Genomic DNA, 11721 nt, shown 5'->3' on the forward strand with positions numbered 1-11721 from the left:
TATATATATATATATATATATATATATATTAATAGAGAAGCACATTTGAAAAAAACTGACGTGTCAGCATTACATAGCTCATGACAATTTTTATCAAATAACCCTCAAAACATTAACTTATTTACAACTCATATCACTGTAAAAAAAAGTTAAAAAAATCAAATCTATAATCCTATCCTGAGTTTGTCGTCTCCTCTCACTCTAAAAAAAAGTTAAAAAAATATGGTTTGAATATTAACAATTGGGCCTTGGGAAAACAATTGAAAACCCAATAAGTTACTTATACCAAATCTATCCTAACTGGATTTAGTTTTCATTTATGTGATAAACTCCATTCTAAAATATCCAATTATAAATACAAACCCATCAATACAATAAAACTTGAATGTTTCTCTCCAGACCATGACACATCAGCATTGTGAAGCATTTCTGGAGATTAGTGTTGGGCATGGGACGAGTACCCTTGCATTTTCTTATACCCTTTACCCGACCCGATGCTAACGGGTAACAGAAAAAAATTACTCGTACTAGACCCTTAAATAACGAGTACCCGAAAAAACAGGTACCTGGTAAAAAATAGTTGATCCTTTAATTACCCGACCATTTACTTTTACCCGGAAAAACGAGTACTCGGTAAAAAAATTGTCAATAATCGCAATAATAATTTTATATTCCGATATCCAAAAAAAGGAAAAATTCATAAATATATCCAACATATAGTTCCAAAAATTATAAAATTGCAAACTTTAAAATAAAAGTAATATATAATTCAATTGGGTGTCGTATATATCATATCAGCTAGTCTAAGTTGAACTTAGGCTTTAACTTTAACTCTATAATCTATTTATAAATTAATAATAAATAATAATAATACAAAATATTAAAGGGTATTAACGGGTCGGGTAACAAAACGGGTAAAGGAACGAGTAACGGGACGAGTATTCAAAACTAAACTAATACCCTATACTCATCCCTTACTCACGGGTAATTAATTAAAATACCCTTTACTCGACCCTAAAGCTGCGGATACCCTTTTTTTGGGACGGGTACGAGCCGAGTAACGGGTCGAATACGGGTAACGGGTATTAGTGCCCAGGCGCACTGGAGATGACACATCAATTAAAGCAGGTAACCAATGAAAATATTTTAATTAATACAGCTCATCATTCTATTCCAATAATAACCATACACTAACCTATCAAATTAAAACATTAATACATATCAGCTTTTTTTTTGTCTAGGTGCATATTTGTTCTCTTTCATGATTCAATTTCTTCTTCTTTCTAATTAGCTTTCATCGTCGGTTCTGATCCAATCTTTAGAAAGAGAGCCATGGGATCACCAGCACTGCGGATTCAACGTTATTTTCGTCGGTGTAACAAAAAGGTTTGTGTGATCGTGTGTTAAAAACACTTGTACCGCCGACTTCGTTCAACAAGGAGGGAGAGAGAGGGAGAGAGAGAGAGAGTTGGTGTTGAACCTAACATCACCGCAAGAAGGAGAGAGGAGAAGAGAGGTAGCAATGAGAGAGAGTATGGGAGAACAAGAGAGATCGTAAAAAATAGAGAAAAAGGAAGAAGAAAAGATGGTGCTGAGAGATGGAGTTGGGAAGCGGCGAACCGGATGACAATCAACGTAGAAGGAGACGTTGCAGAGGTGGTGGATCTGGTAGTCATTACTGTGACTGTGGCATGCCACGGTGGTGGTGGAAGAGCAAAGTTGGAGTAGATCGGAGCTGGAGAAAAGATGAAATGAGAAAGAGGAATAAGATAATAAAGCAGTTTGGAGAGGTGCCTTTGGAGGCTCTTCGGCGCTGGATGTGACAACGAATTAGAAAGAAAAATACTCCTGCGTGATCACCATCAAGCCATGAGCTCGTAGCCATTGACGGAAGTCCAATTGGAGTTGTATTCACGAAGTTATGTGGGTTTTTTCCTATGCAAGAAATTACTGGAACTGCCCAAACCAGAAACCCTAGAAATCAGATTCGAGGTTGTGTCCTTTTAACAGTGTTTGGTAGTCCAAAACTTATCCGATCGAGCTGAGATTTGGTGGAGAGCTTCATGGTAGTACTGGCTACAGATTCAACGGTGAAATTGTGATTTTAACGGTTAGTTGTGTTTTCCACTGGTGTGTTTTGAGACATTTGTATGGAGTAAATAGTAACATTTTAATGTTTGGTTTGACAAACGAGGTTGGATGGAACTGAAGGTTTGTATGAGTGTTCTTGAATATTGGGTCTGAGATGGGAAAGGAGAAATGAGTTTCAACATTTAAGTGGCATAGGAGGAGGAGAATTCTCGAGATAACGAAACACAAGAAGTTACGAAAGATGAGGATATGTCTGAACCAAAGAAAACGAAGATAGATACTGAGATAAAAAAAAGATGATGAAAAGGCTGTGACGGGAGATAAAGAGTCAGAGGTTTAGACAAATGGAGACAGTGCTGAGACTGAAAAAACTGTGATGGAAGATAAAGAGTCAGAGGTTAACTTGTGATTGTAGGCAAGACTCATCTTTTGGAAGAAGAGATGTTAGAGTTTTACAAATACTAAACTGCAGACTAAAAGACCACTAGAGTAAAGTACATATCTTTGTTTGAAATGCTTCACGATGGAGCAAGAATAATGAAGGTTTATTTGATGAAGAGATTGAAACTAGAAACCGATAGCTGAAACATTTTTCCTCATTTTTATTTACTCGTAGTTTTAATGCTACATAAGCAAAACTATGATGTGATTTCGAATATGCGACAGAGGTGGATATTGATATATTTTTTGGTTTGAGTTTGAGGCGGATTATGTTTCAGAGAATTTCATTATGAGATTTATATTGTATGGTTTTGGCCTTTTACGATCCTAGATTTTTTTATTATTTAAATATTTTTTTTAATGTTGACAAATCATGTTTTTAAGGTAATTAAATACAAAATCAAAAATGACAATCAATCAACACATGCTTTGATTTTTTTTTTATTATTGCAAACAACATATAAAAATTATCTTCAAAATAATGAAAATAAAAACAAAATAAAAAATAACTTGCGGCGTAGTGCGGGTACTATCGTAGTAGATATTAAAAATTGAATACTCATAAAAAAAATAACAATACGAGTATACATCAAATAAATTAAATAACAAAGATAAAAAATATATATGATTTCTATAAACATGATCCCGCGCGAGGTGCGGGTCCTCTACCTAGGATATATATATATATATATATGCTGATGTAAAAATATATGATTTAAATTTTTAATTTTCTCCTAGAGCTTATATTTTTAAAACAATTTTTATGTTGTATTTTCACACTATAATGATATAAAACACTCTATAACATGTCATAAAAATAGCTAAAATTTTTAAAAGTTTTCAATTTCTAGATATGCATTATTTTCATTTTGATAGTTTTATAGGCTCTTAAACTATGACAATTGATCTAATTATTCATAAATTTGAATTTATGTATGTCATGTGTATAAGTGAATTTGTTTATAGTATTTCTAATTTATTGTCAGTAATATTTTATAAATATTATAAATTCAATTTTAAAACTATAAAATTTGTGTAACATTCTAAAGTCTATTCTTGCTAAAATTGCTCAATTCATAATTTTTAAGAATTTAAATAATTGGAAATATATCTATCTATAGAATGATAAATATTAATTTATAGATAAATTAATATCACTATAAATTAATAATATTGGGATCGAGAAATTTTATTAATTTATAGAAGTTTTACTATATATATTAAAATTTATGTTATCGAGCTGCCTCATGTTTTCGAACTAGTCGGACGATTTAAGTCAGATATAATTACAATAGTTTTTTTTAATTATGTATCTTCAATCCGATTTTAATTTGAATCACTACTATCTTAAAACAAAAATCTTACAAAATTAACTAGAGATGATATTTGAAATCTATACTAATAAAAAGTAGAAGCTATAAGCTCCTAAGGCCGTCCACATAGGATTTTAAACAACCAATAGAAATTTGACATATCACTAATTAACATTATACAGTTTCCATAATTTTCTATATTAAGAATTATTTTTAAACAACCTATCATGATTTGACATGTCATTCATTAACATTTTTTTAAATTTACAGAATTTTTTAGAAAGGGAAAATTTTAAATTTATGGAAATCAAAGAACTAAGCACAATATCCCACATCGGCTAGAAAGTTTTTAGACAATGGTTCAGAACCAGTATAAATAAGATTAATATGCTTGCAACAACGAATGAGCATGAAAACTTGATTTATCAGGCGTCCAAGTTTAAAAGTTTTATTTGGTTTGATCTGGTTTTTTATTTAATATTATAATATTTAAAAAATTTCAAAAAAAATTATTATAATATTTAAAAAATATTATAACATTTTCAAAAAAATATTATAATATTTAAAAAATTTAAAGTTTTAATATTATAAATATTGAAACTTTTAAAAGTTCTTAGCTTTTAAAAAGTTTTTAAATATTATAAGTTTTAAATTTTAAAAGTTTAAAATATTATAAATATTGAAAATTTTTAAAAGGTTCAAATTTTATATTTTGAAACCTTTTAAAAGTTTAAAATATTAGAAATATTTATTTTGTTCTTGGAGTATAATAATGAATTTCAAAAATTTTATGAGAAAAGAAATGATTTTGTTCTTGGAGTTTGATGAATTAACAAGTTGTGTGGTAGTCTAAAAAAAGGTTTCTCTGTGGAAGAATGTGAAGAAGTTGACGAGGAAGAAAAAGAAAAAGAGTATAACGAATAACCAAACGGTAAAAGTTACGATGACAATTAACACAAAATTTGACAATGAAAATGACAAGAAAGAATATGAAAAATACGAAAATATTGAATAAAAAACATGAAAACATAGGTGATAGCGATAATTAAATATGAAAACGAGTTAAATTCATGATTATAAAATTGTTTCGTTTTTTTGGTGTTCAAAGAAAATGGTATAGGATATGTGAGGTCATCAGTTTGATTTGCCTCGCCTGGACATCAAGTTAAATGTATAATTTTTTTATCAGATTTGATTTTATAACACAACTGATTTTTATATTTTAAAAAATTGTGTATCTGAAATTTATTTTTTTTCCTTAGTACTAATTTGAATTTTTTTTACGAGATAATATTTTATTACCGTAATTAATTATATATAATTTTTATCAAAATATATCAAATGTACGCGTGAGTTCAAAACCTAGTTGTTTATAATAGAACATACCATTGCTAATTACTCTGCAGCCTCTCCAGATAACATATTGTTCACACTTGGCATGAAATGAGAATAGACGAGCGGATCTTATGAAACTGGCCCTACTTGGCATTGAGATAAACACTTTTTGTAAAAGACAGAAAACATATTAAATTCTAAAGTCAAAAAGTGGTCCTAAGACTAAGGGTGTGAATGGTTGCAGCGGTCAGGGCGGACAAATCTGTCTGCGGACTGAACCGCTTTTTATTTACCATTCATCAAACGCAGTCCGCAGTGGTGCGATCTAAATAAAGCAGAAACAAGACCGCTGCGGACCAACTGCGGACCGCTTTTACATACAAATAGACTTAGTCCGCAGTGGTCTGCTGTCCGCCCTATTTTTGGGGCGGACTAAACCGCTGACGGATTTGGCCGCCCTGACCGCAGTCACCATTCATACCCTAAGATTAATCTTCATAATCAACTGTTCCATTTATCAATAATGTAATTAGATGTTGGTCGTCCAACGACGTTCGGACTATCATCAATAAACGTGCATTTATGTGTAATTGTATAATTTATGGGAAGAAGAAGAAGAAGTCAAATCTATTGTCGAGGCTTAGTTTGAATGTGACACCGTCGTTGGAGTTTTCAGTTTGGTTTATTCGGTTTTAAATAATGCATGTCTTAAACTTTTGTCTGGTTTGATTGAATCACGTTTTGGTTTATATAAAGTACAAGATAACTCAATCGGGCGGGCTTTAAAGTTTTGGAAATAAAATTAAATTTAATAAAAATATATTAAAATTTATTATATATTATTTATATTTTTTTTTACTGTAATACATTGATTTATATCCATATACAAATTTTTTATGGATGTTACTATTAAAAGTGTTTTTTTTTACAACTAGATATACAGTATGCTACAAATACATTATTTACTACCACCTAAAATATGTCTATACGACCAAAGTAAGTCAACTATTATATGTCTCTTTACTTTCACTTTTGCATAATTTTTTTAATCACTAAAATTGTTGGCTCAAAAAATATTTTGAATAAAAAATAAATTATATCACAATAGTATATGACTGACTATGGAAAGAACCTCGGTTCTGCTCTCTTCCCATATGGAGAGAACGTTGCGTCCAACCTCCTCTACCATAGAGATGGAGAAAACCTTCGCTCCGCCTTCCTCCCTTGGGAGATAACCTTGCATCCAACTTCCCCCACCTTACTTCCTTGGGAAGATAACCTTGCGTCGAACCTCTTCCACCATAGAGAGAACTTTGGCTATGCCCTCCTTATGTGTGGATAGAACATGTTCACATCTTTTAGCTATCTCAAAGTGGCTTGCTCTAGCAACCAATGAAACTAAAGACCCTTATCCAACGTCACAAAACTTTTTGATAGTAACTAATGTTAAATTTTCCAATATATTTCATAGATATTTCTTTGACACACCATGATGTAGCCTTTATCTCCAAGCTCTTATGGATCTATAAACAACGATTTATGTTTTACCAATCTATCTATGTTTGTTGTAGGTTTGTGTTTGATTAGCCTATTTTATACAACCATTAGGTTGATAACTTTCTCTTCTTTATCTCCTTTTGAAATTGAACGAATGATAACAATTATGTTTGTCAAAAAAAAAGGTTTATGACCAACCAACCAAGGTTGAGAAATTAGAAAAAAATTAATTTTACATAACTAATGAAATAATTGTAGATTATAAGCACGATAATATATGAATCTCAAATAATTCAAATATGAAAATATAAATTAAATAAAACAACTACTACAATAAATTTGAAAATATAGTATAAGAAAAAAAGATGCATATATTAATCTTCCATTTTTTTTGGGTCAACATATTACTCTTACCTATTCCAAACTGAAAAAATAGAAAGCAGGAGTATATTTTGGTTTAAAAAAATAAGGAAAATTTGTCTTCCCATTAAAAAAGTTTGACTTATAGAAACAAAGTTGAAAGCAATATTTTTGAATAAATTATTTTGTTAGTTGAATAATAGAAGACGATCTATGTTTATACAGAAGTGAGTATTTACATTTTTTAGAAATAATAATTTTCTGTATATTTTCCTTAATCCCTATTCTATTTTATGAGAAAATTTATTCCAAGGAGTTCATTGTTTTTTTTTTAAATGGTTCCCACTTTTTTGTAAGACATACTATCGTTCGACGATAAAAACTCTTTCTCTTTAGTTGATCTAGTGTTATATAATTTCTGTTGTTATCTTGCATTTGTCCTGCAAATTAATAGAAATAATAATAACACCGTGAGAAATTTGTTAATCCTAAAAACCTTAGTTATTATGCATAAGAAAAATTGTTAACACTTTAAAGTCAAAGATTGCGTAGTATGCAATATGAAATTGAGAAACAAATCAAAATTCAAAGAAATGACGACGAAAACACTTAATAATATCTAGGAATCTTTTTATATAGTTGCTTCGATTAGACAACAAAAAATTGCCTTCGAGACTTGTTCAAGAACGATGATGTGTCAAACAAAAGGTTAATAAGAAATAAAGGAAAAAAATTTACCAAGAAAAACAAAGCTAGTTGAAATTATTTTGTTTGGTGAAAAATATGTAATCATCTATTTGCTTATATACAGAGGTGTATTTACAATCCTTTTCCTTTAAGGATTAACAGAGTTTTTTTAATATAATAATATTACAATTATCTTATGCATCATTTTACCAAAGTTGAAAACTGTGATTTCTGAACGTTAAAATTGACACTTGTCACAATCTAATGAGTTACTAACTTTGATATGTGATTTATGTTCGTTAAAAATTGACACGTGTCACAATATGATGAGTTACTAACATGGATATTTAATTGTTAACACGGACACATGTCACGATCTGGTGAGTTTTTAACTTTGATCTTTGATCGTTAAAACTAACACGTGTTACGATCTGATGAGTTACTAACTTTGAGAACCAAACTTTATATAATAAGATTGTGAATAAAATAAAACTAAAACTAAAGAATATTTATGTTAAACATATCTCCTATAAATTAATAAAGAAGCACTCTTGAAAAAATGCTGATGTGTCGTCGCCAGAGAGTTCGAAGCACATTTTAGCAAATAAACCCTATTAATTAATCCTAATTACATCTAAATAAATTAAACTATTTGTAGTCATTTAATTTGAAACTATATTATACTTCTTTAAAAAACAAAAAATTAATTTCTTTTAAAAATTTAATAATTATTCATGTTTTATTAAATTAAATTTCATACAAATTTTTTCACCGCGTTAAAATTATTATTTACTTACAAATATTTCACGGGTAAAACATATTTTTATATAAAATAAACGTAAATTTGAATAAAACAAAAAAAATAATTAATTTACATATTTTATTTTACACAAACAAATATCAAATCTCAAATAATAGTTTTATTTGAACTGATTTAGTCGCACTATGTGCGGATTGTTATCTAGTATATTTATATTTTTTTGACACCAAATGTTAAACATATTGATAATAAAAAGTTTTTGGTGGTTACCTCCCCTGACGGCTACTTTGCAGTTTGGCTTAGATTTTTAAAAAATGCAAAAACAAAATCACTAAATTGGAAATTTGGTTCAATATTTTATTTTTTTCCATTATAGAATCCTCTTCTGTTTAGTTTTCAAAAAAACATACAATATATAAAAAATTCATTTTAACTTAAAGTATTTACTTATAAAATAAGTACTATTAAAAACTTAAAAATAATTGCAGCGTGACAAAAATAAAATAACTGTATTTATTTAACCGGTTTAATTCAACACTAATATTCTTGGTTTCGAGCTAGTTTTGATTAATAAATTTTTTCGTTTCAACAAAATATAGAGAAAATATATTACTGTTGTATTTAGTTTTAATCCGGTGTTTGACCTAAAGAAAGAATAATATTGTTTCATTTTTGTTTATATGTTTTTTAATGTATTAAAAATTAAAAGAGCATCATCAGTTTGGTCCGGTTCACTTGTTCTTTTGTCCCACATCCCAAATGTGAACTGTGTAGACGCAAACGCAGTGGCGGACGCACGTTGACCGTGGGTGTGGCACGTGTCCCACTCTATTTTTTTATTTTCCTTGAATAAATAGTATAATATTTATTTATATACCCTCTAATTTAACTATTAATCTTATTAGTGCCCCATACTAAATATTTGTCTGTATCCGCCCCTGCGCAAACGTAGAGTCTTCATTACATATCTCTTCCCTTCCCTTTGTCTCTTCTTGAAGTAATAAGAAAAGCAACTCAAAGCTGGTTGAAACTTCAACGTTACGTCCCTCCTACAATCTCTCACCATGTTCCGACTCAGAGCTCACGCCAAGAAACCCATTACCATCACCACCACCACAACCACCTCATCCACCGCCTCCGATTTCCTCTACTGGTCACCAGAATCATCCCCCACAGCTCTATCTTCTCCAAGAGACATGGATCCAACCATCTGGTCTAACTTACCAAATCACCTCCTCGACCACATCCTCTCTTTTCTCCCTTTCAAAACTCTCATCTCCCTAAGATCAATCTCACGCCATCTCCGATCTCTCATCCTCTCTCCAACATTTCTCTCCGACCATTCTTCCTTCTCTCTCCCTTCTTTCCTCCTCCTCTGTCATCCTCAATCTTTCAACTCCTTCCCTCTCTTCAACCCAAATCTCATCTCCTGGTGCACGTTACCACTCCCTCGCTCCCTTTCAGTAACCTGCGCCTCTTCTCTCCTCTCTTCTTCCCACGGCCTCCTCTGTTTCTCACGTTCAATTTCCTCTGTTTCTTCTCTCTCCATCTTCAATCCATTAACCAGATCCTCAAGATCTATCAAGTTCCCTAGCTACTCTTTCCCCTTTGAGCTTCTCTCCCTTGTTACCTCCCCTGACGGCTACAAAATCTTCACTCTTTGCCCATCTTCCTCCGCCGCTTCTTCAAGATCCGTTTGCCTCTACGATTCCGGTGATCGCACCTGGAGAAAGTTCGGCGGCGTTGATCAGGTCTTACCTCGTGGGTTCAATCAAGATGGAGTCTTTTACAATGGGTCTCTCTACTTCGCTAGATCCGAGCCATTTCTAATCGTGAGCGTCGATTTAAACGACGGGAAATGGACAACAACAGCCACCGGACACGGTGTTTTTCCGGCGGAGGATCACATCACGTTTGCTAGATTGGTGAGTGATCCAGAGAAGAAGATACTGTACATGGTTGGAGGTATTGGGAGTAATGGGATTTGCAGGAGTATCAAGATTTGGGAATTTAAAGACGAGACAGAGAGTTGGATCGAAACTGAAACGTTACCGGACATTGTTTGTAGGAAGTTCACTTCGGTGTGTTACCATAACTACGAGCATGTGTACTGTCTGTGGCATAAAGAGATGATCTGTGTTTGTTGTTACAATTGGCCTGAGATTCTGTTTTTTCATGTTGGGAGAAGGACATGGCATTGGGTTCCAAAGTGTCCTTCGCTGCCAGAGAAATGGAGCTGTGGGTTTCGTTGGTTCTCTTTTGTTCCCAGCTTGTCTGCTTCTGTTTAGTTATCTGATATTTGTTATTGTGTTTGTGTTCAAAAATCTCCATATTTTTTTGTCTTCTATCAATGGTTTCGTTGGTATCTCTTTGTGAAATAAAAGATTGGTAATATTTAAAATGAAACCATAATATTTTTGTTATTTAATATTTCGGTTGATGTTGCAATTTTCGAGTAGTCTTTCCACTAGGGATAAAATTTGCACTATTGAAAAGAGTGGTTAAGACTGCTTGGGACACTAGGGGTTGACACGTTACAAGGAGTGTCCCACGGTTCAAGCATCGGATTGTGCCATTGTCACAAACTGATTCCTCGTGAGCCAGTTCATCGGTCCTAAAAACCTGTTGTGGTTGCTAATTGCTATTTCAACCTCATCAGAGCTCGAGAACCTTGGCAAGTAGAGAGAGAGAGGGAGAGAAAAGCGCTTAAAGAAAGAAATTGTTAGAATGGTTGGTTGCTACAAACGAGGGAATACATCCAACCTAAACCTAACAATATAGATCAATAATCTAAAAGCATTCTACACTTCTCAACAAATATTCTGCAACTCTCTTAAACATCTTACTACTATATACCGGTGGGTTTTTCAAAGTTAGATTAACATAATTGTGTTATGTGTCAGTTAATCGACCAGAATAAAAACTTATAGTAAAATATAGTAAAGAAAAGTAGTTCTATTTCAAGCAAAAATATGATAATCATTTAGTCAATTGATTTTCAAATGGGAAAAATGTCGTTTTAACCATGAATTTGCACAAAAACACCATTTAAACCATCAACTTTGCATGTGGTCATTTAAAATATATAGTTGCAGTTGACTCTCTGTTTAAACATGAAACATCATTGACCAGGCCAAAAACCCCAGGTCGTAATTTCGGGTGACGGAGCAATTAACACCCGTTAACCCCCGTTAGCTCCTCTGTTACGCTGTCGTTAACAGATCCGTTAAGCTTAAA

The 11721-nt window shown here is 31.8% G+C and overlaps 1 protein-coding gene across 1 annotated transcript; it reads left to right on the forward strand.

Annotated features, from left to right (window-relative positions):
• LOC104760635 (F-box/kelch-repeat protein At5g43190-like) lies at positions 9218-10890 on the forward strand. Its single transcript, XM_010483594.2, has one exon. It carries the CDS (start codon positions 9549-9551, stop codon positions 10770-10772), a length of 1224 nt encoding a protein of 407 aa, XP_010481896.1. The 5' UTR covers positions 9218-9548; the 3' UTR covers positions 10773-10890.

Source organism: Camelina sativa, chromosome 18, assembly GCF_000633955.1.
Source record: "Camelina sativa cultivar DH55 chromosome 18, Cs, whole genome shotgun sequence".
Lineage (NCBI taxonomy): Eukaryota > Viridiplantae > Streptophyta > Magnoliopsida > Brassicales > Brassicaceae > Camelina > Camelina sativa.

What these genes read in the sequence shown, in the direction of transcription:
- LOC104760635 (XM_010483594.2), top strand. Translation starts at nt 9,549, where the DNA reads ATGTTCCGACTCAGAGCTCACGCCAAGAAACCCATTACCATCACCACC.